General features: G+C 37.5%; 1 protein-coding gene across 2 annotated transcripts in view; it reads left to right on the top strand.

The window, feature by feature from the left end:
* HEATR1 (HEAT repeat containing 1) overlaps positions 1-26,170 on the top strand; it is a 39,115-nt gene that overhangs the window by 3,902 nt on the left and 9,043 nt on the right. The window contains exons 5-31 of one of the 2 annotated variants that reach the window (XM_084284948.1): positions 430-531; positions 1,115-1,255; positions 1,731-1,942; positions 3,149-3,282; positions 4,121-4,229; positions 4,604-4,714; positions 5,152-5,269; positions 6,476-6,583; positions 7,023-7,118; positions 8,215-8,303; positions 8,614-8,825; positions 9,106-9,227; positions 9,723-9,920; positions 11,109-11,292; positions 11,587-11,735; positions 14,557-14,749; positions 15,257-15,429; positions 16,254-16,421; positions 17,309-17,551; positions 18,277-18,408; positions 18,989-19,095; positions 20,180-20,323; positions 21,086-21,204; positions 21,489-21,610; positions 22,960-23,088; positions 23,533-23,763; positions 25,694-25,820. In XM_084284948.1, coding sequence (XP_084141074.1) covers positions 430-531; positions 1,115-1,255; positions 1,731-1,942; positions 3,149-3,282; positions 4,121-4,229; positions 4,604-4,714; positions 5,152-5,269; positions 6,476-6,583; positions 7,023-7,118; positions 8,215-8,303; positions 8,614-8,825; positions 9,106-9,227; positions 9,723-9,920; positions 11,109-11,292; positions 11,587-11,735; positions 14,557-14,749; positions 15,257-15,429; positions 16,254-16,421; positions 17,309-17,551; positions 18,277-18,408; positions 18,989-19,095; positions 20,180-20,323; positions 21,086-21,204; positions 21,489-21,610; positions 22,960-23,088; positions 23,533-23,763; positions 25,694-25,820 — 3,973 coding nt within the window. Of the gene's footprint in view, positions 1-429; positions 532-1,114; positions 1,256-1,730; positions 1,943-3,148; positions 3,283-4,120; positions 4,230-4,603; positions 4,715-5,151; positions 5,270-6,475; positions 6,584-7,022; positions 7,119-8,214; positions 8,304-8,613; positions 8,826-9,105; positions 9,228-9,722; positions 9,921-11,108; positions 11,293-11,586; positions 11,736-14,556; positions 14,750-15,256; positions 15,430-16,253; positions 16,422-17,308; positions 17,552-18,276; positions 18,409-18,988; positions 19,096-20,179; positions 20,324-21,085; positions 21,205-21,488; positions 21,611-22,959; positions 23,089-23,532; positions 23,764-25,693; positions 25,821-26,170 lie in introns of those variants that run through there. The other variant, XM_084284949.1, reaches the window with a different exon arrangement.

The raw sequence follows: 26,170 nt of genomic DNA, 5'->3' as shown, positions 1-26,170 counted from the left end.
GTCCACCTGTTCGTGTGGTTGCTTGTAGGATTGTACAGAAATATCTAATTGCAAGAATGGAGCTTGAACTCCCACCTGTTGTTTCTGCTGTCTTTCTTTAAATACAACGATAAAAAGCTTCAATCATAATTACTTTTGTTTTGACGAAGTTAGTGTGTGCTTTTAAGGTCTAAGTATTTGCAACTGCTAGGAAGTATGTCAATTACTAAAATATTTGTTTATTTGAATATACATTATACGTAATGCTATTCAGCATCTGTCTTAATGTAAAAATTCCAGAGAGGTGTATGGGTTTCTATTACTTATTTTCAATTTCAATGGTGTTAACCAATTGGTAGGCTTAATTTAAAGAGGTAAATGCTAATATTTACTTTGGGAGCTTTGCTTTACCCTAGAGTGTGCTAATTTTACTCTCTTTATCATGGAAAGAAACCTGGCGTCCCGCTGGCAAGGGGTACTCTCATTACACACTGCTACAAAGACCTGGATTTCATGGATTTCATCTGTAGACTGGTGGCAAAATCAGTGAAGGTTGTTTTTTTCATTCTAGAACGTTAGTGTGTTGTCACTTGTTTGTTCCCATCTTTGTTTATGTACAGTATTATGCCATTTACTAATATTTTGATTCATATATCATATAGTAAAAGGACTCATTTACTGGCAAGCCATATGAACATGTCTTATTATTTACATAGATTTCAATTTGTAAAAATTCAGGTGAGAAGTAGCAGAGAACCACTAAGCCAGGACAAAACAGTTTGGCACTACTGTATTACTTAAAGATACTGTGCTGTTTAAAAGTACTTCATTGTCTTAATTGCTTTTATAAACTCATTTGTCCTACTGGTTTGTAACTTTGAATTTTGATATCTCTTTTGGGGATTGTCATGGATGTTTTAAATGTATGATTTTAAATATTAATGAGAATTTAAAAGGGGAAGGGGACAGTAAACTGGCAAAGTTTTCTGCTGGGGGAGGTGATGCCTTTGGTTGCATCAACAGGAGTTAGTGGAACTTGCATGCTGGATTTCTGAGATCATACTCTTTTTTGGGAAACGATATGAGTGTTTCCACTTTTTCTGATATCTCAACAACTTCATCTTCTCTTATCCAGGTCTTCTCCGAGTTACCTGGCAACTCTGCTCAATTGAGAGTTCTTCTTGCATTTTATGCTTCCACCATTGTATCAGCTCTTGGAGCCGCAGAGAATATAACAGACAGCATAGTCTCCATGCTGCTCCCTTACATCCAAAAGGTACCTGAAGTTTTATTTTCCTACTTGTGTGATGAACTGTACTGTGTTCTGCCATCATGCTTTCTGCAGCTAACTGTTGGGAGGGTTTGAAGCGTTAGGCACATGAAGGTCCATGACTAATAATGCTTTCTCATGCCTTTAAAGAGCACTTTTAAGAACTTTATTTCCTGCTCTGCATGAAGAATGAAACTGTGAGAAATAGATACACAATTTGACTGAGCCTCTTTGGTTTAGAAAGTTAGTGTGCTAAACAATGAGGAAATGGAGTTAGAGTAATCAACCTGCTTTAATATTACCTATTTGCGCCAGCATGTGGGATCGCTGCTCTGTTAAAAAGCAGAGAACTTAACACCTCGAGAAAAAGCTAGTGTAATTGCATGGATGTCAAGATGAAAATGATATGTATGTTAATTTACCTTTTTTTTTTTTTTTTAATTTGCATATGTCAAAATTACAACTTTTTCTCTTTTACTAGGGCTTGAAATCCTCTATACAGGACTACAGAGCTGCAACATACATGATAATCTGCCAGATGACAGTGAAAGTGACAGTGGAGATCTCCTTGGTGCATTCCTTGATGTTGCAGATAAGCAAAACGTTATCTAAAGTGCCCTCATTAGCCAGGGAAGGGGTAGCATGTTTGAACCTACTTCTACAAACTCAGGAAGGAGACAATCTTGGGAAAAAGTAAGTCTACATGAACTGAGTTTCCTCCTTTTAAAAGCTCAAGCTGCACTTTGATAGTATGAATGTTTTCATCCTTCTCATTAAAAGGAAACCTCCCTATCAGAATTGTTGATAGTGTGTCAAAGGGTTCAGAGGTTTATTTGGCTTGCTTTGAAAATTTTTGTGGCCGCTACAGCTGAGGAGTCTCAGTCGTACGAGTTTGTCATTTGGTCCCCCTCCTGCCACTTCCCTCAGTAAGGGATTGCTGTCCATGTGCAAAACTGAAGCCTGTCAGAAAGAGACTTCCTTGAAGGTGGGAGTCTTGGAAAAGAAATTAGCATAATAATTGTAGTGCAAATTTGGGGTTATTTAAAGAGCTTGGAAAAAAAGTAGTTTTGCCCCTTCCATGGAAGAACTTTTAAGTTCATATCATTTTACGGCTGAAGTGCCTCTATAGCACTACTGCTTTGGTCCTAGAAGTCTTGTATTCTTCTGGATGTCCATGTGGTATTTCATTTCTTTCAGTCTTGTTTGCCCTGCAACAGTTAGTGCTGTTGCATGCAGCTGAACATGGTGATTGGAATCCTGCATGCTACAAGGAGTTTGGTTGCTGGTAGAAAAATTAACATGGGTATTCCAGTAGAATAAGTCTCTGCTGGGATAAACACAGCAATTACCTTCCAGATATTTGGAAGCAGTCTTTGAAGAGGAAAACAGGTTAAAAACAAAGGTGCAGGAAGCTAAGAACAGGCATGCTTCTTGTATCATGCTGCATCCAGGCAGGTGGATATAAAGGGAGACAAGATGAGAGGAACTTATTAGTAGGAAGCAATTTACTTCTCTCTGAGGATCTCCTGTCATTAAGCTTGTACTTCTCTTCCCTTCTTTTCACTGTATGCAATGCGAGGATCTCTCTTCGTGCAATCCATACAATTACTTTATCTCATACAACCAACTTCTCAAAAGCATGAAGATATTCACTGTGCCTTTGCAGCAGCTGTGCTCAGTGTGACTGGCAGCTCTGTTTTCTTCTTGGGCGTTAAATGCGCCAGTAAAACTGGCAACAAGAAAGTGGTATCCTTTCAGTCTTTGCAGCATTTACTTATATTGAGGCTGTTACCCAGTACTGAAAATTGAATCCTTAGGATATTTCGCAAGTATTGGTAACCCAGATGAGCTTACGTTTGTTTTTTTTGTTCCTTTTTTTTTCCCTGTCCTGTTGTGCAGGCCGTTTAATTATCTGTGCGACAACCCAGAACTGGTAACGCTTTTGCAAGGCCTTTCAGAAGGCTATGATATCTCTCCTCTTCTGCGTTACTTGTTGCCTCACCTTGTTTGCAGTATCATGAAATATGATGCAGGTAAGTTGGCACATATATTTAAAACTTTGAGTCTTATAGACAGAGAGCTATGCTAAATGTCTTAGCTGTGCTGTTTTCATTTTGTTTCTGCTCTTAAAACTGTACCAATACACATGAAGATGTGGTTGAGCTTCAGTGTGCTTTTTGTTTTTCAATGTTCTATGGAGGATGCTATTTTAGGCATTGTTATACCTATGTCACTTTGATTTAGATGTTGATTTTCAATATGCAGCAGTAACTTAATTTTGATATACTACATTTCTTACTCTTAGAGAAGTACTGTAATATTGCAAAGTCCATGATTTGAGTCCATACATAAATCAATTTTAGGTAGATTACATGTAATGCATATGTAGTTTAAGTGGTAGAGATCTGTGTTTACCCAGTAAATTAAATGTGCCTGGAAATGTTCGTGGATAACAAGGCTGACTGGTATGCAGCGGTCTGTGTCTGTACCATCAAGTCTGCTTGTGCTGTGGACTGTTTTAACTGCCAAATCATGGTTGGGAAAGCTCTTTAGTTGAAAGCGTCGAGATTGACACCAAGGAGTGCTCTAGCAAGTTGCTGGCATAGGTTGTGGTAGCAGATCTGGAACACTCCATAGCATACTTGAGTTTATTGACAGCAATGCAGCCTTTGGCACTTCAGTGACGTTGGTGTAATGCATTGCTAGAAGCACACTGAGAGTGTATGTGAGTTATCAGTGAACATTGTTGTCTTCAAGTTGTGTGCTTGGCTCATCAGATGATGCTGCCTGTACCAGCTACTAGTTTTAGTCAGGATGGGGAGGTTATGTTCAAGCTATTGTTCATCTGCTATTATTACTCATTCTTCTTAGAGGAACAAGAAGAATCTGAGGAGAGAGATGATCATATTTACATCAGACATCTTGAAGCTATTCTTCAGAGTATACCACTGGAAAAAGATTTAGATCACCTATTGGCTTCGTGAGTTAACATAGATCTGTTTTTGTTTTTTCTGCAGTACTTCAGTCATTTCTGGTTTAATAACAATGAATTGCTGACAATCCTGACAATGCTGTTACCATTATATGAGCATCCCTTTTAGTGTCATGTTTATTTGGGTTTACAAATTAACTCCAAACTTAGGTATTGAAACTGAAATGTTCACTAATCCGAAAGAGTCATGATTTTAGCACTTGTGGGAATATTTATGGGACAGAGTGAAACATAAGGCCAGGAGCAAATCTGCAATAAGTAATGCATATTAATTCTATCCTGTTCAGCAGTATGTTTTATAACATTTATGAAAACTGGTTTGACCTAAAAATGGTGGCTTTTTCTTTTATTTGTAATTTTAGCAAATTTCTTGAAGGGTTTATCTCCTATGGTTCAGAGATTGAATCTAATCCCACCAAAATGGATGCAATCAGTCAAAAGCTGCTTCCTCTTATCAGACTTCTTGAGAGAAAGTAAGTTCCATTTTCCTATGACATATATACAGCCTGTAGGCTGATAAGGTCAGCTATGATCTTGGTTTATTGCGTGTCATAACCACAATAATCTTGCTGAAAAAATACAGTAGAAGTAACTGACTCTTAATTTTTGTCTAAATTTTATTTTGCTGATCTAACTTTGTTTTGTCAACACTGTCATACCTGGGCACAGGCCTACTGGCTTTGCATGGCTTCTTGCTGTTTGACGTTACCTTTTCTGCTCATTATTTACCCTAGTGGGCTGCATGTCATCTGAGTTAAGACATAAAGACTGATTGCCTTTGCAAAGCTTCTTAAAATAGCTGGTTCAGAAAAGTGCATTCAGCTTCCTTGTATTTCCTTGTATTTCTCTCGAAAATACTTGCTCTTCTATAATGCTCTGTGGAAAATGTTGGAGTTTTGTCTGTTGGCAGGTATCCTAAAGCATTAGATGCTGTGTTGGAGGAGCATCTGGAAGGTGCTACAGATCAGGCTGACCAAAATCTTTTTCATCAATTTATTTCTCTGTCACAAAGCTGTGGCAAATACAAGGTAGGTGGAAGCTTAATTCCTGATCCTAGTTCTTACCTGGTTATACTAACAGAAAGTTGATGTGCCAAAGGTCTGCTCTCTGTTCCTTCCTCTCCCTCTACCTCCTCCATCTGCCCACCCCCTCCTCCCCCCCCCCCCCCCCAAAAAAAAAAAAAAAAGCAAAAAAAAAAAACACTTAAGTGCAATGATGAGTTGATCAAAAATGTGATAAAACCAGAAGCTATCAGATCTTTTAAGTTCATGTTTATTATGAGCAGTCACGGGTGTGAGTTTTTCTCATCATTAAAATTTACGCACTTCCACCTGCACCTGATTGCTCTTATGGTAACTTTTTTCCTTATGAACATGGCCAGTGCACAGAGTGTACTGTTTGATAACAATGTGGTGCTGCCCATCAAGGTCTGATCTTACTTAAAGAGCTTGTCAGTGCCATGCAAGTCTGTTTGGGGTAAGCTGACAAACATTAACAGAGTTAAGAGAAGGTTGTTGTGTTGTTTTTATGAATGCTTACAGTCAGTAAGGTGGAAGAATATAGCGTTCAGAGTTCTGTGCAGTTTCTGAAGAGTAAGTCAAACTCAGAGAAACAGAATAAGCACTACTGCAACAAATTAGTTTAAGGATTTTTTGAGTTATTTTATATCACTAAGAGGTGGTTAGTATTGTGAGAGAGACTGAAATCACTTAGGAAAAGATGGTAACCTATATAATGAAGAACTTTGTGAATTTTCGTACTGATTTCCTGAAGGCATGGATTCTGTGACTGAGTAGCAAGTGGGTTAAGAGAGAAACAGAAAAAAGGCATGCAGAATGAAGCCATGTGACTTTCTTCTAGCCTTTAACGTTCAAAAGATAAGTGCAGGCAATTGTACTGGCAGGGGTACCTTTTTAACAGTTTCTATCTATGGTCTGTCACATTGACATTGTCACCAGAGCTTTCTCAGAATCCTTAGATAAGTGTAACGTTTTTCTAGGACAGAAAGGTATCTGTGCTTTACTGTACTTCTCAAGTTGTGTTCCAAAAACTGTCTGCCAAAGTGAGGAAGAACAAATTTGAAACTGTTATACAACATCTTTGTCCTGCTGTTGACACTTTTTTGGTCAAGGTTTCTCATCTGAAAAAATGCTGAAAGAATCTCTTCCAGTACCCTGACATATACTTAAAGTATTTTTAACATGTGGTGAGTGACTCTGAAATCTGTATTTCAGTTTCTGGAAGACTCTGATACCTCCCTTCTGCTTAGTTTGAATCATCCTCAGCCAGCTGTGCGAGTCCTGGCTCTTCAGCATTTGAAAGATGTTATCAAAACATCAAAGGTTTGTGTCCTGAATCTCTCACTTACAGAATGTACTTAGCGTATGAAATCTTCTAAAAGCTGTTTGACAGAAATATCAGTTGAAGATAAATGATGATACGTAAAACTATTCAGAAATGTCATTCTGACAGTTTTTCATGGTGATTTCAGGAGGTTCCTGTCAGCATTGCAGCATTGTCCCTTGTTCTGGAGTCTGGATGTAGTTCTTTTTTACTAAGCTGCTTGTAGACTAAAACCAAATCTAGGTTAATAGTTATTTTTATTTTTACTTTTATTGTTGAAAGTTAGACTGTTATTATTGTGGTTCAATTTCAATAATGTTACCACTTGTACTAGGATTCAAATATTTCATTATAGCCTATAAATTGTGCTAAAAACCTTTTTTTTTTTTTTTTTTTTTTTTTCCCCGTTTCGTTTCTTTTTTCTCTGATTTTCTTCAGGAAGGCTTTGATCAGTCTTTCATAGAAGAATCAATTTTTGAGCGCCTCAAGGATGACAACAGGGATGTTGTGATGTCTGCTTTCAGTGCTTTGGAGGTAGGTGTATTTCTTTTGATAAGTCAGGTGAGGTTTTTATCTGGTTCTGAATATGTGTCTGGAATGTATTCTTTTTAATTGCTTTTCTATTTATCTCTTTGGTATATAGCTTTTGTCCTTTATTGTTCTTCTTGTACTCCTCTCTTTGTTGTATGGTTTTGTTGGCTTTTGTCCTTTAACAGGATGAAGTAGCACAAATTAGGAGGCTATTGTTTACCTGTCACAGGTACCCCTCTACTGCAACTTTCTGTTTCCTCATCTTTCCCAAAGTGTCTGTAGTTAGCCTGATTTTATTTATATGTTTTTTAGTAGATACTAAAGCATATTTTAAGCTTTGATTATAAAGTGTGCCTTCTGATTATCCTGTATATATCTCTGTAAAAATGATAGCCATGTCATCTGCCTTTTGTGTGGAAAATGGTGCAATGACAAGTCATTACACTAGTGAGAAGTGCTCAGCTGAGTTTTTCCATATGGGAGTCATTTGATCAGTTCATAGTAGCCAAGTTCTAAACGCCAGCTCGGGTTTATTGGATGGGACTCTGGTATGCATTGTACTGATTGTTTCCAACTAGGGTAACAGTCTGTCTTCATTGCTTCTACTAGTAGTAGTGGAGAATATTATTAGCAGTAATATAATTGGTCTTGTGTGTTCATTCATTCTCAATCACTAAAAGATAGCAATCGAAGCATTTGAGTGATTATCTTTAAACTTCAGTGTCTTTTGTTGATGTGCCTTTTATTTTTGTAATACAGATGCTGCATAAAGTGAAAGCAATTGTTACTCAATTACCAAGTGTTTTGCTTTTTGTGTGTTTATCAATTTTACAAAGTATTTCTGCATTCAATAAATTCTTTGTACATTAGATTTCAAGGGAGCACGCTGGGCAGTCTTATAACATTTGTTTACCCCAATGATATTTTTATTGTGTAATCATCAACAAAATGATGATTATTTAGTTATTATTAAGAGTTCAATTAGTGTTGTTTGATCCATGTTTCTTCTTGATATAATAAATACATTTTCCACTGTGAAGAGTAATTTATTTTTTTTATCTTATTATACTTACATTTCTCTCTCTTGATTACTTTCCAGATTTTCAGGAAACAAGTCAATCCAGAAGTGGTGGTATCAAGTCTTTTGAATATTTTCCAGAGAGCTGATCTTTCAAAGGATGGAAAGTGGTATGTTTCTGTCTTTTTTTTCAGACTACTTTTTCTCTGCATAAATGAAATTCAAAAGTAACTCCCAATAATATTTTAAAAACTATTTTTTCACTTTAAATACTTTTTCTTAGGTTGTATATATATGCTGAGTTATAGGAGAAATTTTCATTATTTGTGTACCATTTCCAGTGAGTTCCCTATTTGTTCTCAATGCTACTTGAATTCTGGAGGGGAAAAAGTAAACCATGGAAAATGGAGAAAAAAACAAAGACATGTAGCAGACATGCTAGAGCAATGATTTATCAAGATCACTTTTTTTCTTTTTTAGGTACAAGGTTCTGGAGCGAGCAGTAGAGATTTTAGTCAAAGAGGAGATTTTGAAAGAGAAAAAGGAACTACTGGATGAAGTGGTAATGCAGTTGTTACCGTTTATGGTAATCACTAATGCCAATTCAAAATCTTCAGAATGGAAAATGGCCATTTGTCTGTCAGAATCTGATCTCTGCTCCTTACACCCTTTACTGAAAGGCTGGCCAGAAGGTAATGTATTAATTGTACCTAATTTGATGACAATAAGTTATGACAATGTAGCACTTCATGCTTACTGAACCTTAACAGTAATTAAGAGAGTGGCTGTCATTAATAAGCTATTATACTAAGAGCGCAAATAAAATTGTTTAAAAAGCTCTTTGAAAGAATAAAGTTGTATAGTATTTTACCGACTGTTTATAAATATTACTGAGCAGCCAGTGAGATTTGTATACCTGTGTTCTCTGATTTACTCTTTTTTTTTTTTTTTTTTTTTTTTCCATTGGAATAGCTCTTCAAGCAGCAATTAAATCTAGCAAGCCTGCAGAACTGATTGGAGCAATCAACAAGGAAATGATTCTGTTGTTTTCTAAAAACATGACTTCAGGGGACCCTTCCCTATTATTGCAAACAGTATGTGCACCACGTTTCTCTAACCTTAATTTCCAAGTGGTAATTAGTAGAAAAGATGTTGAACTTCATATGTGTTGTTCATAGTATTACTATGTCATTACCAAGCTGCTACGGAAAGTATGCATATTGCATCTAAGAAAAAAAAAACAGTACAAGAGAGATAAAAGACATTTCTGTTTTAATATAAGGAAAAGAAGAAGTGAAGCCATTACCTATTTGTAGAAATTATTGGTGTAACCAAATTGCAGGAATTTTAGGTTTCCTGGAACAAAAAAAAATAAAATAAATAAAAGTACCTATGGATAGTTCATAGACACAGATGCGTGTGTGTTCCTAGGTTCCAAAGGGTACCATTATAGCAGACAGTAATGTGTTACCAATGATAGCAGGTAATAAGGATTTAATTAGACATGCAAATGAAACGCTATATAGTCATAGCTAAGTCTCACTATCTCACAGACTTTTTGTTGTTTTTCATGCCCTTCCATTTCCAAGGTTGATGATCTGATACTTGTTGCTGAAACAGAATCTGACAACGTGAAACAGAAAGTAACTGCTCATATAATTGGTTCCGTGCTTGTTCAGTGCTGCTGCGGTTCACAGATGAAGGAATGTTATTTTTCAGTGGCTATCAGAGTCTTCCGATTCTTGGATGAAAAAATACGAAATCTCAAATCTTGTCATCCTGCAGAGGTGAGATGTAAACAGTTAGGAGAGGGCAATTTCTTTGTAATGGAGAAATGTCTTCCATCAGAGGAACAGGCAGCTTACAAGCCTTGAGGAGGACTGAAAATCTTACCTTTGTTTCTTTTCAAAGCTGCGTAGTTGGCAACAGTAATCAAAGTTGCCGCTAAGAATTTCTCTTTTATTTTACCGCTTTGGTGAGTCCATGTTAAAAAAAATTAAGAACTGCAGTGCTTTAGCCTAACACCCCACCAAGTAATTCAGTGTGTCAGTACTTTGAGCTTGGCACCAAGTTTGGGGCATTTTTGCCAGCTACCTTGTGGCATCATGTGTTATTGTTGAGCTTAGGAATGCCAAATTTTTCAGTTGTTGAGTAAAAAGTTTGGTGACTTGTTCAATATGGGAAAGAAGGACATACAGCTGAGTATAAAAAAGAGCTTATATTAATTTCAGCTTCATGCAAGTCTTTGGAACAATATTGAAAGTGTTGCTCCTTGGTATATTGCACAGCTCCATAAGCAGTTGTATTGACATTTGTTGGGAGATGACACAGGTACAAGGAGGAGCCATCAGGCAGGAATGATGTTCAGAAGAGTATTTCTGCATCTTTCTGCTTTTATTGTTTTGCTTTATTTTTAAGCATATTTCCCATATAGGTTTGTTGTTCTTATTGTTGTTTATTTATTTAACAATGTTAAGAGTTCGTTTTTTTTCTTGTGTAAGAAACCTAGGTGAGCAGGGCTGTATTTACTTGTGTGCACTTCCTTGCATACATCTGTAGCAATACATGGTAATTGGCTATTCTTACCTCAGATGATTCCATCAAAGGGTTTTTATTTATAAAAGTATCTGAAAGATATGGATTATGTTTCCCAAACAGAGCTAGATGAAAGGATGAAACTGAACGTCCACAGAATGCTCTAACTCTTCATCTCTTTGAAGAAATATTTTAGGTGGAATTTTATTGTACCCTTTTGTTACTTTGCTTATGTATACTCTTAATCATGGCTTTAAGAGCAATTATAATTTTTTAAACTGCAGATGCAAGTTTAAATGTAAAATGAGAATTGTAATTCACTTCATAATGATACCTGTTTTGAGGTTAGGAATGTAAAATCGCTGAACTTTAGTGCTAGATTCTGTCTTCAGTTGGATGAGATTATGACACTGTATGTTTCAATAAATTTTTGTTCACAGGAAACTCCCTCAAATTGGTCTATTGAAACAACACAGGGAAGTTTGGTGCCAATGGACTTGTTAACTGCATATATAGAAAAGCTCGATAATGACCAGACTGTTGATGCAGAGGAGTCTGCTATGTTTGTGTTTTTATTGAAAAGTTTTATTCATCACCTAAAACCTCCTCCATCCTTTCCAAAAGGTGGGTGTTAATGTTTTGAGTTTAATCTATTATACAACAATTTGAAGTTAAGGAAAGCGGGGAGTTTTTGTGTGTTGGTTTGCATGCTTTAGAGGTTTTTGGAAACAAGCAAACCTTGCTGTCCTAATCTTCTTCCACTGTTGATATTGTGTGGAGATCTGTAAAGATGTCTTGTGACCATGAAATCAGTAAAATGTATTGTCTTACTTCAAATAAAGGTGTTTATTTTCTTTTTGTTCCTGAAGTTTTTCATATGTATCCACTGTGACTGATTTATAACTTTTTTTTTCTTAGAACAAACTTGGTGGAATCCTGAATCTTTGAATCAAGATAGCCAAAACTACCTGCACCTCCTTTTGGGGCTATTTGACCTTCTTGTCTGTGGAGCTAGTGAGGGAGGCAATGTTGTTCAGTACAGAGCATTGATGAATCTCTTACTTAAGGTATTATTTTCATACTTATTTTCTTAATTATTGTTCTGAGTTACTATTCATCAAATGTTATGCAGAAATACAAAATTTTAGAGAAAGGTGAGAAAAACTGAGTATTGATCATGGAATACTGCTTGTGCCTCTGCTAGTGCTATGAGCAAACATGAGTTTAAGCTTCAACTGGTTAGTTGACCTTAACTGAATGTGGTAGGAAACTAGAGTAAAACTCAATAAATGTTGAGGCAAATCAATAAAAGTTGAGGCAAAGCTAGAGCTTCTGGTACTACCTGAGAGCAAAGCAAATGGTTACTCTGAAATTTGTTAGCTTTTAAGATTAAAAAATTAAAGAACTTCTGCAACACAGTGCATGTTTAGAAGGGAGATGAATGAAAAGATGGTAGGAGAGACTACAGAAAGTTTGTGGGATGAGGTTAGTGATGTCTTTAGTACTTTTAGTAATAATTTGCTTCTTTCACTTCTGAAGTACTGCTTACCTCTGATTTTGAGGGTGGATAGTTTGAAAAAGATAAGAATTATTAATTATTTTTGCCTGCTCCAGAGTAGTTAATATAACTAGAAGCTAGATCTTGGTGGAATCCTAGAAAAGAGAGTAGGCTAGAGTATATCATAAGCTCTATCATTTGTTCCTGCAAGCTATGTTCAGTCTTCAGGATGCTGAGTGGGCACTCCTGTTTGATGAATAGAGATCTCTTAGGATTCCAAAGAGCATTTTACAGACAGAAAAAGTGCTACCTATTGCCAGAGTGTATGGTAAATAAGTGATTGTTAATTGATTTGGGAGACTATTAGAAGATAATGTAACTGCTTCAATATTAGAAATTATCCTCGTTGAACTTCAGACAGGAGCAAGGCTGAGATAATTGGATGTAGATGTGTGAAAAACTGAATTGAATCTTGTGGAGCAACTACTTGTTGAAGAGGTAGGGGGATGGAGACAGGAGTGGGGAGATTATCTGGCCTGTATCTGAGATGGTCAGTGATCCGTGTATGATTCAGGGTTTGTTTATTTTGGTTTGTGCTCTATTATTGTAATGTCTATACATCAAATCCAGGACAAATTCTAAAAATAACATTTAGTGTGAATATTCAACACAGAAAGCTGTGCCACACAGTGAAGTTAAATGCTCAGTCCTAAGACAGTAGCTGATAGAATTCTGAAAAATCTTTCAGTTTATACAAGTGATGAAAAAAACAGGCATTACTTCCTTAGAGCACTTCTAAGACGAGGGAAAGGCTGTGGATGTGGTCTACCTTGACTTCAGCAAGGCTTTTGACACCGTCTCCCACAGCATTCTCCTCAAGAAACTGGCTGCTCTTGGCTTGGACTGGCACACGCTTCGTTGGGTTAGAAACTGGCTGGATAGCCGGGCCCAAAGAGTCGTGGTGAATGGAGCCAAGTCCAGTTGGAGGCCAGTCACTAGTGGCGTCCCCCAGGGCTCAGTGCTGGGGCCGGTCCTCTTTAATATCTTCATCGATGATCTGGACGAGGGCATCGAGTGCACCCTCAGTAAGTTCGCAGATGACACCAAGTTAGGTGCGTGTGTCGATCTGCTTGAGGGTAGGAAAGCTCTGCAGGAGGATCTGGATAGGCTGCACCAATGGGCTGAGGTCAACTGCATGAAGTTCAACAAGGCCAAGTGCCGGGTCCTGCACCTGGGGCGCAATAACCCCAAGCAGAGCTACAGACTGGGAGAGGAATGGTTGGAGAGCTGCCAGGCAGAGAAGGACCTGGGAGTGATGGTGGATAGTCGGCTGAATATGAGCCAGCAGTGTGCTCAGGTGGCCAAGAAGGCCAACGGCATCCTGGCTTGTATCAGGAACAGTGTGACCAGCAGGGCTAGAGAGGTGATCGTCCCCCTGTACTCAGCTCTGGTGAGGCCGCACCTCGAGTACTGTGTTCAGTTTTGGGCCCCTCGCTACAAGAAGGACATGGAGGTGCTTGAGCGGGTGCAGAGAAGGGCGACAAAGCTGGTGAGGGGCCTGGAGAACAAGTCCTACGAGGAGCGGCTGAGGGAGCTGGGCTTGTTCAGCCTGGAGAAGAGGAGGCTCAGGGGCGACCTTATCGCTCTCTATGGGTACCTCAAGGGAGGCTGTAGCGAGGTGGGGGTTGGCCTGTTCTCCCACGTGCCTGGTGACAGGACGAGGGGGAATGGGCTTAAGTTGAGCCAGGGGAGTTTTAGGTTAGATGTTAGGAAGAACTTCTTTACTGAAAGGGTTGTGAGGCATTGGAACAGGCTGCCCAGGGAAGTGGTGGAGTCACCATCCCTGGAAGTCTTCAAAAGACGTTTAGATGGAGAGCTTAGGGATATGGTTTAGTGGGGACTGTTAGTGTTAGGTCAGAGGTTGGACTCGATGATCTTGAGGTCTCTTCCAACCTAGAAATTCTGTGATTCTGTAATATAAACATGACTGCCACTCAAAAGAGAAGATGAAAGTTCTTAATTTTGCTGTATTTTGCATATAACCATTTTCATGCTCAGTTAACACATTATAAAAATGTTCATACGGATGTGGATTTGGTCTGCAATGAAGGAAACATATACTTTATTTGTGTACCTATAGATTATGTGTTGTCTGTTCAACTAAATAAGCAGTTTGTCGAGAAACACATGGACTTTATGTATGCAAGTATTGTCATCAGAATAAGCTCGGTAACGTTTTCTTCCCAAAAGAACACTGTTTCTGACTCTAGTTTTCTCCTGTGTGCTTCTTCGGTTTGGGTGGTTTATCTGATGTGAGTAGTGGTTTGCCAAATCAAGGCTGTCCTGACCAACTGTTCTTTTTTTCTTTTTCTCTTTTATTTACATGTAAGGTACATGTAAAGGATTCAGAAGTTCTCTTCAAATTCTTTTCAATTTTATGGACTTACAGCTTTAACCTTTCAAATCATCTGAATTATGAAGTCAATGCAATGCTGCAGACTCGAGCTTTATATATTGGCTATGCAGTGCTTGTATCTCAGACATACCAAAAGAAGAAACAGCTACTATCACCACCATCTCCAGGTGAAATAGAATCTATTCATCTCTTAACTTGAGGCTTAATGACAGTATGTTTTAATTTCATATCATTTTTCTCTGTTTCATACCGTGGAGGGTTATCTCTAATAATTTATGTTTAGCTGTACTAGGCTGAGATAGATCTTCTTGCTGATTCACTGCTGCAGTTGGTAGCCCAATTTTGGAAGCAGTTGAAACAGCTTTTATTGTTGTACTTTTTTTTATTTTTTTTAAATCTTAAAGGTTTTAAAAACCAAGGTCCTATGCTGAATAAGTCAGTTATAGCATCTTTCTTTCTGTGCATTATAAACATGTGGAAGGGCAACAGTGAAGGAATTCAGAGCCACGAATATGTGAGGTTCATGTTGTCTTTGTGTAGTCTAGATGTTTATAGTGAAAAGAGATGACTTTTAAATTCTAAATTAATTTTGATGCCTCCTCAGGACAGATACAGTGAAATTCTGACCATGGAATTCTGTTGTCTTTTCCTCTTTTCCCTCACTCTTTTTACAGTGGTGATATCTCTGCTCGTTAATTTGGGTAGTCCTGTGAGCGAAGTTCGAAGGGCTGCTCTCAATTGCTTCCACTCCTTGAGCAGGGTGAAGGAGTCTTTATTTCACCCTATTTTTCAGCATCTGGTGCAAAAGACAGAAGAGATCATATCTGACCCTACATACATAACACAGGTATTTGTGCTGTTAAGGTGTGCTTTGATACAAGTTCTGTTAGCTGCTGTGAGCTGTGATGTAAGGTAATTGGGTTAGGGAGTACTTAAATAAACCGGACATGCTTATGTCCATGGGGCCAGATGGGTTGACCCACAATGCTGAGGGAGCTGGCTCATGGCACTGCAAGGCCATTCTTAATTATCATAAGAAGAAAAAAAAAAGGTCACAGCAATTGGGAGATGTTCCCCAAACCTGAAAGCAAGCAAATATCACTTCTATCTTCAGGAAGTGTGAGAAGGATGAGGCAGAAAACTACAGAATGGTCAGCCTCCCATCAGTCCCTAGGAAGGTGATGGGGAGCAGCAAGCATTGATTTATGAAGGGGGAAGTCGTGTTTGACCAACCTGATAGCCTTTTATGATAAAGAGAAGAGCTTTGTAGACAAAGGGAAAACAGTGGATGTTTACCTTGACTTTAGAAAGGCTTTTGACACTGTCCCACGTAACATTCTCATAGACAAGGGAGGTACACTGAAAAATGGCTGAACAGCCAGCATGGGATGTTGTGATCTGTGGCACAATGTGCCCTGGGAGGCAGGTCCCTAGCAGGATTCCCCAGCTGTCAATACTGGGGCCAGTACTGTTCAGTGCCATCATTAATGATCTGGATGATGGGACAGAGTGTACCCACAGCAAATTGAGATACCAACTCATGGTTTATTTGCAGGTAAACAATTCAGTTTATATCTGGATTGCATTATTACAAAAGCAGTGAATAAATGTTGTTTTAAGGCACTTTTACTGTAGGGAAAGAACTTTATTTTCACTTTGTTACTGAACTAGATCATGGTAACCCTATTTGAGGAGCTTGAGACACAACCAAAACAGAAATCCCAGAAGAAAAAAATGTCAGAAGCTTTGGAAAGCATACTCGATTGTGTACAAAACCCTCTTTGCCCATCGTATGTCGCAAGAAGCTTAATGAAAATTCTTCACGAAGTCCATGGTGAGGTGAGTCCAGCCATTATAGTTTTACACTTGTTCTGTCAGTATTGCACTTAAATGAAAAGCAGAAATCATGTCATTTAATAGTAATGCTGTTAAGTAACTTCATAATTTATAGATTGTTAAGCATTAAGTTGACACTTCGATAGTAAGCAGTCATGCTGCAAAATATGATTTAATGAAACACAAAATATTTTCATACTCCATCCAGGAATGTATGGGATACTGTGCTGGAGTTGTTAAGGAAACTCCTTAAGGTTACTGAAAAGCTTCAGAAGAAGGTTCTTCCAGAAGAAATTGATTGTCTTGGCTAGGTATCTGTGAATAGAGTTTTCTGTACAGAATTGTAACATAATAGGAAGTACTATTTATTTAAGTAGTTTTATGTGTACATACTAACCTCATTTTATCCTAGTATACTCAGAATTCCTATTCTCTGAGTGATGGAAAATACAAGAGTTTATTGTTCAAAAAATGAATGAAGTTACGAGTTTTTGTGTTTTTTTTTCAGTTGTATGTTTCTTGAAAGGATTGTTCGTTGTATAGAGGATGAGTGTTCTTGCCCCGTGCTCAGGTTTTGTAGGAGACAGTAGTCATAAATAATTAAAAAAAAAAAAAAAAAAAAAAAAAGCCTTCCTTACTTTAAAAACATGAAATACTACCTACCCATCAAAGGAGAAATAGAACAGTAGCTGATGAGGAGGTACTTGTGGTAACATGACAGTAAGTCTTGTATTTTTCTTCTTTAATAGCTGTTGCATAAAGTACAGTAGGAAATGTGGTACTAGAGAGGGAACAGATGTTGCAGTAAAATGAAGCTGCACTACTGGAAGCTTGTTAAAACAAGAATGAATAAAAAGCAAACTGTTCTTACAAATTTTCTCTGTTTGCAGATGATTCTTTCTCACCTCTTGCCTGCACTAGACCGGTTGCTTGAGAAGGTCTCGAAGGAACCTGAGACAATGTTAAAAGATGAAGCTGTTTTCCTGCATCTCATACTTGGGAAGTTTAATGAACATTCAGCAACCCTCTTGTGCAAGAATCAGCAGAGTTTGGATTTATTTATTAAAAGTCTACATGCTGCCAAGAAAATCTATGAAGAAATTCCACCTTTCCAAATTACAGCACTTGGGCAGGTATGGTTTTCTAAAAGATTTTTAATTTGCTTTTGTGCTTACAGCAAATAGCAGTGTGTAGAATTGTGTATGCAAGGAGTCCGTAGTTTTTGCCTTTTCTTTCATTACAATTTTTCAAGGTCTCCACAGAATCTTTGAAACAGCTAAACAGGCTGCAAAGCTCTCTTAAACTTCTTAAACTTCCCAGAAGGAGAAGTCACTGCTTGCTTCTTATCATTGTATTTGCATGCAGGTAGATACCTGTGTGATTGCCTTCAGGTACTACTATTCCACTGTTCTTTTCTTTGTTAGTTGTTCAGGATCTTTACTTTCTGCTTTTCTTCTGAGGAAAATATGTTAAGAAAATACAGTAGGTGACAAATAGTCTTATTTGAAGGAGGCTACAAATTCATGCTTTCTAATAGTCCAATACTTTAAAAATGAATAAATAAATAGAAGTCTAGCAACAGGAGGTATGTTCTCACCATCAGGCAAGGCATTTAGAAAAATTTTAGGAACCAATATGTCTGATGGCTATTTCAGAAGTATGTGCTTTATATCTAAGGATTTTAGCTGTATCCAAATAGCTAGTTAGTATGTACATTTTTACTATGTATGTTCATATACATTTGTATGTTTGTCTGGGTGTGTCATACATAATCTGACATATACCCAATGTCAATTTCTTGTGATTTTGTTACTTTCTTAGATTAAACATCTCTCTCCTTTCTTTTTCCCCTTTGTAGATTACTAAACCATTCTTTGCAGCTGTGTCAGACGGGATGGTGCAACAGAAGCTATTAAAAGTATTGTTTGACTTACTGCTAAACTGTAAGAACCCACTTTGTGCTCAGACAATTAGCAGTGTGTTTAAAGGGGTAAGTGGCAAACTCCAGAACACAGAAATATGTTCAAATGTTTTGCAGTGGTAGCATGCTGCTACACTGATTATTTATGTTCATTGTTTGTATGTAAGGAATTAGAAACTATTTGTCATATAGTTGCATTAGTGGCATAAAAAGTTAAATGGCTGCACCTTCTAAAAGAAGGTGTTTCTGTAGAAGCCATGCATCAGTTATTTGTTATTCTGTTAATGAATTCAGTAAAAGTCACTTCTTTCTGCTACATTGGTTTCAATTTTCTGGGTAAAAACTGGTTTTGTTTTGTTTTTTAAACTGTTATTAGAAGACTTTTCCTGAAATACATTCATTGTAGCTGTCATATAGCAATTTATTATTTTACTTGCACTTGAAATCACTTCCTCATTTTATTTGCTGCAAGAACTACATTTAGGACAGGCATTCAGAAATTAAGCTGATAAGACTTAAATAGATGGATTGTACACCCATATGTGCATGAAAGGGATGTGTTCAAAAAAAACCAAACAGCTGGAGGGGTCATAGATGTGTGGCGTGACACATTGTTCATGTGTAATTGAAGTATTGTTTTTTGTTTCAGATTTCGGTGTGTGCTGAGCAGATTGTCACAGAACTCGAGCCACCTGAGAAAACCAGAAATCTGACCACCGTTCAGCAAACTAGAAGGCAGAAAATGCAGCAACAGAAGTAAAATAACTAGAAATATAAAAATATTTTCTGTACAGTTTGAAAACACCTTTTATTTAGTACATTTCATAATTGGTATTGAAAGCACGACTATCTTTTTCTTAATTTTCTGTGTGTTAAAATAACTCTGAGCTATTTTCAGCAGCAGAAAACCAACCCATGTTGCTGTTTTAGAACAGATTAGTCCTAATTAAAAAAAAAAAAAATCCTCTTGTAGAACTTCTGATGTTGGCATTTGCTTTTGGTTTTGTAGGTATTAAACTTTATTGGTAAAAAAAAAAAAAAAAAAAAAATCGTATGGACAGCTTACTGTACACATGGCTAACCTAACGATGTACTTCCAAGTGTTGCTGTTAGTCAGCTGAAATAAGGTATTTTCTTTTAGTTAAAATGGAAATACAACCAAATTTTCAAGTCTTCATCTTGTTTCTTCTTCCTGTTCTCATAAGGAAGAAGCTGTTCCGTACACTGTACTTTTTTTTTTTTTTTTTAATCATCAGCTGTTGGACACTGTTGAAACAGGATTTTGGGTTGGTTTTCTTGGCATGACCTAGAATAACAGTTCTTATGTAAGAACATACATAAGAACTTGCTTTAGTTCACTTGACATTTTTTAATGATCTTGACTCATTAGATTGATCCATCAGAGTTTATGTACACATGTACATAGATACGTGTCCATTGCACTCATACTCAGTGGTTAGACAAATAGTAGTTCAGAAGGTGCAAGTTTCCTGAATGACAAGCAGATCAGAATTTTGGCAATTATTTAATAATAGTCATTTATTTTTTTCCTCACAGCAGTCTGCTTCATCATGTAGACTTCGTATACACAGAAGTTGTGCTATGCTTGCTTATTTTTTCGAGTTCAGTCTGGTTTTAATTTAATTGTTTAAAATGTTTTGCTGTTTCAATCAAAAGTCCACATATTGCCACCTCCCAGGAGAAGCAGTAAAGGATATTATTTGAAAGTATACTTTTCTTTTTTACTTACATATCTGTTCCCTGAAACACTGTAATATTTACTGTAGTATTTTATTTGCAATTGTATATCCTGATTATATGTCCTGTCTTACCTTTCTAGAAAGCCACAAGATGCAGAATTGGCACCTGAAATGAGCCACTTCAGCTGGCAGAGGGTTATGCTCATTCTGGAATTACTGCAGCATAAGAAGAAACTGAAACGTCCACAGGCACTTGTGCCTGCACTTTTTAACCTGCTGAGCCGGTAATTTTGCCTCTCTAAAACATGAGTCTTTGAGCATGCTCTTCTGCATCAGATATTGTAAAGCATTAAAATGTGGGCTGCTTTTTCTCTGCTTCATTTCCAGGTTCTGTAGCTTGTTTTTTTTTGTGTTTTTTTTTTTTTTTCCTCTACTTCTACTTCTTTTAGGTAAATCAGATATATATCAGATATATATATATCTATTTATATCAGGTTTATAAATCTGATATAAATAGATTTATATAAATCTGATATAAATAGAAAGGGAATGGGAGGTAAAACAATGTGGTGAGCTCCTTGAGATGGTTATCTGTTATCTAGCTTTTTATGTGAAGACTTTGTTTCTCAGGTTCTTGGGAGTGTTAAGAAGGATGACACCTGTGGTAAAACTGACACAAATGACAGGACTTACCTTTTGCAGAACTATTATAAAATACCTTGAGCTTTAAAGTTCCTCCCAAAACATTGTAGAACTGCCTTCAACCAGTGGAACCTGAGAGAAGTATTGCTCTTCATGTCAACCCTATATTCAGGCAGTTACTAAAGGTTGTTTTGTGTGTTGTTTGTTTGTTTGTTTTTGCTTATGTCTTTGTGTAGACTGGCAATCGTATGTCAGGCTATCATCTGATACTCCTTATAGCACTTTAATAAATGTCTTTTATTAGACAAGCTGATGTGTTTGAAACCAAAAAAGAAGAGAGACTTATAAATGAAAGCACTTACCTTCTTTTTCAATCTCTCTTCAATTTCTTCCTGAATGTATAGGTGTCTGGAACCTCAGGCATCGGAAGAAGAAAATATGGAATATACAAAGCAGTTGATCCTCAGCTGCCTGCTAAACGTCTGTCAGAAATTGTCTTCAGATGGTAGCAAAGTACCAGCAGGTAAAAATTGCAGACTTATTTCTTGGTACTCTCACCAGTACAGTCTCTAGCTTTTTTCTTTTTTGAGTCTGCATTGTGTTGAAGAGAGATAGCTTACCCTGTAATGTATACAAGCTCGTCCTACTAATTGTGGGATTTTGTTGTTGTTTGTGTGTTTTGTTTTTTTTTTGTTAGATCCTTTAGGTATGGTCTGCAAATTGAAGCCATTGCTTGAGTGTACTCAAGTTTATTCCTGCATAATTTACCATTAGGGTATATATTAATTAACTTTTTTTTGCTTGCAGATGTCCTTGATAAAGAAAAATTCAATGTGGAACTGATAGTTCAGTGCATCAGGGTATCTAAAATGCCCCAGACACATCATCATGCACTGCTTCTCCTTGGTGCCGTTGCTGGCATGTTTCCTGTAAGTAGTACCTGAAGATACAGAGCTTTTCTATTGGAAGAACTTTCCTAAAAGGAGCAAGAGGCAAAATTTACAAGTTCTCTGATGTTTTAGGGTCTTCTACTTTGTTTTAAAACAAACCTCTGTATTGATAGTTTGGTCATGTATCATTTATGATTTGCAATGAAGAGGGTTAGAAATGGAAAGAGCTTTCTAACAACAGCTCTGCCTCACCTTTAAATTCTCTGTTCTGGTACATTGTTTCTTCTTTCTCTTCCTTTTCTATGAAGGAGAGAGCATCCAACCCAGTAATATATGTATTCTTACAAGTTTGTATCTCATACAATGAGAAATGTAGTTGATGATGCAATCAGGTTTGCTCTGATTTTAATTGACCATAAGCAGGTCTTCTCTTCTATGGATTGAAATTTGACAGTACTCTTTGAAGTACAATTCTTTTGCTCTGGAATTGTGAAAGCAGCAAAATGTACACAAATGTATCAAACTCAATTTGCATCTTTATCTTTACCTGAGTGCTTTCTCCACACATTTGGAGTGCTACTTTTTCCCCCAGAGTCAAAAGAGATGTTCTTGACAAACTTTTGGAGGGTTTGAGTTCGTTTTTTTTTTATTTTGGTGATTATTTTTCTTTGTCACCATCTTACTACTATCACCTACTGTAGAGCTAAGCTTTTATTACACATTAATATTCACTGTGACAGGGTTTTCAATTTCAGTATGAAGACAAATATTTGGTAAAAGTCTTATCTTTCTCTTTATATCTATAACGCTGCTTTAGGTCACTAAACCTAAATGACAAACGTAGCCATATCTGGGACAAAATCTAGGAATCTAATTCTTGAGCTAAGTGACACCACTAATTCAGCACTCTCAAAGTAATATTGTGATTACAATCTAGCCAAAAAAGGCCGAAATGTTAATATCAGCACTGCTGCTTTCTATTGTATCACTGTTCATGTTTCAGAAATACAAAGGAGGGGGGCTGTGTAAGAGCTGGAAATCTCCTGAAGGCTGGTTTTGCTTGTCATACAACTGTAGCACTGAGTTGAAGAGTGCAGAGCATATGATGAAACTCAACTGTCAGTTTCCACTCTTCAGTTATTTGCTTGGAAGTCAATCTCGTTCTCTAAGTAGTATTTAGAACTGTAACAATAACATATAGTGTCCCTTAAGACTACTTGATATGTTAAAAATAAGTTTAGTGGCAATTTTGGGAACATAGCAATGATTCTCATTTTCTTATATAGGAATCTAGTGATGTTTGTGGTAGTGAGAGATGCCTTAAGGTACAATGTACTGTGCAACTCTGTTAAAAAAACAAACTAATCTCATCTGTCTTTTTATTCCAGGATAAAGTTCTCCATAACATTATGCCCATTTTTACATTCATGGGAGCAAACGTCTTGCGTCTGGATGATACTTACACATTTCAAGTAATAAATAAGACAGTGCAGATGGTTATTCCTGCTCTTATACAGGTAAATTTGTCTATACAATGAAAAGCAGTAGAATAAATGGTTTGGAATATTGGTAATAGAATATGTTTGTATCCAATTCTAAGATTACTTTTAAGTAGCTAGATTATAAATAATATGTAATAAATGTTAACAAACTACTCATCCAATCAACTGAATTTATCAAAGCTATTGCTTTTTTTAATCGTACAAGCAACTGCACTTCGTAAAAGGTTTAGGAAAATAGTACCACAGTTGTACCTGAAGAGGATCTAAAACATACTTTGTGTTCTAGTTTTTTACCATAGAGACAGCAGGCAAGTTCAATACTATAACAAAATTTCTTTCAGTTTATACTTGTGGCAATACTGGTATCAGACAAACAGCACTTTCTCTCACCTGCTGGATTTACAGGAAAGAACTTGTTTGTGATAATCTGTTTGAACTGCTGTACCTGTACTTAAATAGGCTGAAGACAGCGACTTGTCAGAGTCCTCAGGAAGTGTGGAAGAGGTGGTGATAAAAATCATTCGTGTGTTTGTGGATGCCTTGCCCCATGTGCCGGAGCACCGCCGCCTGCCCATCCTGACCCAGCTGATAACTACAGTGGGAGGAGACAGGTTCCTCTGGGTTCTCCTGGTGCTGCTATTTGAGCAGTACGTCACCAAAACTGTGACTGCAACATCAAGCACAGACAAGGTTAGACTAGTGGGGTTGACCTTTTCCTCAAAGACTGATCTCCTCCTTTCTGTTCATAGTCATTCCTTTAAGAAGGTGCAAGATAAGGCCTTATTTTACTCTAAAAGAAATAGTGAGCTCTGAGCTTGTACTTTAGCAGAACCTGATGGTGATGTTGACTACATTTTGCATGGCAGATACGAAATATTTTTGTCCTTGAGCCTGGACATACTGTCAGATCATATTGTACAGCAGTACTTGACTTGAAAAGCTGATAGTCAAATAATGTAGTTCTTTAAAAAACATTTAACTGTGTTGAAACATAATTTTGGTCTTCCAACTATCAAGGTAAGAATTCTCTTATGCCCGAAATACGTAGAAGCTGTTGCTGCTTTAGTGTTGGCAGGCCCTGGCATTAGGTGAAAACATTGCTTATAGGTAAAACAAAAGGGATTACTAAAAGAACACAGGTGAGAAGATATGGTCTTTGCTATAATCTCTTGCTCGAGGTGCAGAAATCAGTGTTTCTATGCCTGCCTTGTAAAGCACTAGGAGCCCTGTGGTCAACTGAGTCAGCATGGTGAGCTGGAGGCTTTGGTTGGTTTAGGGCTGTGCCTTTGGACAAGCACCAGAGCAGATCCGAGGAAAGCAGCAGTTTAGGTTCAGCCCTCTTGGCAAACAGCAGTCATGGGGGCACAGTTCTGGGCCAGAAGGCAAGCATGTCCCATGCAGCCTCCTTGCAGCAGTGAGTAACAGACGGGTTTCACCCTGGCCAGGAGCCTGGAGCAGCCTCCTAGCAGCTGAGGCGCCTTGCTTCTTCATTGGGCTTCATTTTCTAGTTACAGCCTTTCAGTCAAGTCTAAAATCATTCATGGCCTTTCTTTGTGAGTATTCCTGTATATAATGATTTCTCATTACAATCAGAATTGACATGTAATGCCGTTTTGTGAGGTTGAGCCCCAAATGCTACGCTGTTTCTAGGTGGCTCCAGTCTTCTAAGTTAGCTGCCAGGCAGTTCTCTGATGTTTCTGCTGGAAGCCCTTTGTCTTTGGATCCATTTTACTTTTGTATGTCTGTCTAAAGTTTGGATGTGATTTAAAGTTTAGGTGGTATATATCATTTTCACCACTTGATAAGATGAGGGGCAATGGCCTCAAGTTGCACCAGGGGAGGTTTAGGTTGGATATTAGGAAAAATTTCTTTACTGAAAGGGTTGTGCAGCATTGGAACAGGCTGCCTAGGGAATTGGTTGAGCCACCATCCCCAGAAGTCTTCAAGGAACGCGTAGATGTAGAACTTAGTAGCATGGCTTACTGGTGGACTTGTCAGTACTAGGTTAAAGGTTGGACTAGATGATCTTAGAGGTCTTTTCCAACTTGAATGATTCTATGTATGGAAAGATAACCCCCCAAACTCTTCACAAATTACTGCTTTTCTGATTGATTAGAGGACATTTTTTATGTTAAATGTATGAAAGCTGCTAAAAATGTGGGAAAGAGCTAATTTCATGATACGGATAAGTATTTCTGAGCACTCTTACTTATGTCTTATTTGACCAACTTAGTATGGGATACTACTCAGGTGTGCCAGTCCTGGCTGTCCTGTAGGATATCTTGAGTTATTCTTTTCATCAGGGTATGAAATGGCTAGAGACACCCCTAATGAAATATGGATTATTTCACCATTACCTCACTAGCTGAGGTTTAGGGCAAATAGCCTATGCCAGAAGGTGAGGTTATTCCTGATGCTGTTTAGTAGATGGAGTGAGATGATATTTTCTCTCCCCACCCTCAGGAACTCTTAGATTCTCTCTGAGGCTTGCTGCTGTTGCCCCAGTGCTAACCCTGGCAGTATGCAGCTCCCCATGGCATGTTCACAAACTGACTGAGGAGTTTGAGGTCTTATTTTAATTCTTGAAATAAACGTTTCTCTCCTTTTAAACTATAAACAGGATGCTGTGCTGGAAGCAGACACAGAATTTTGGATTTCCATCTGTTGCGAATTTAATATACATTCACAGTTCCAGAGCATGATGAAAATAATCCACTACTTGACAGAGCTGCCAGAGAACAAAGAAGGTAACTGCAAAACAGAACAGCAAAAGTACATGAACCTCCCTTTACTCCTCTAGATAGAAACTAGGGGATACAGAATTGCCCTAATGATTTATTCCTCCCTGCCTTTTATAAAATGGTTAAGATATGTGATTACTTCTTTTTTGATGTACATTAATTATAGATTGGAGTGCTTAGAATCAAACAGCACTCCTCATTTAGAAGGTCCATTGAATCATTTAATTGAAATAAATAGCTGTTACTCATAGCAGATGAGATGACAGGGACTATCTGTTGGGGGAGTTGTTTGTACTTTGTTTGCTTTTGTTTTTTAAGGTTTCTTTTTTTTTTCTTCTACAATGTAGTGAAGCATT

The sequence above is a fragment of the Netta rufina genome (assembly GCF_964035555.1).
Source record: "Netta rufina genome assembly, chromosome: 3".
NCBI classification, from domain to species: domain Eukaryota; kingdom Metazoa; phylum Chordata; class Aves; order Anseriformes; family Anatidae; genus Netta; species Netta rufina.
This window is presented reverse-complemented; position numbering and strand designations above follow the sequence as displayed.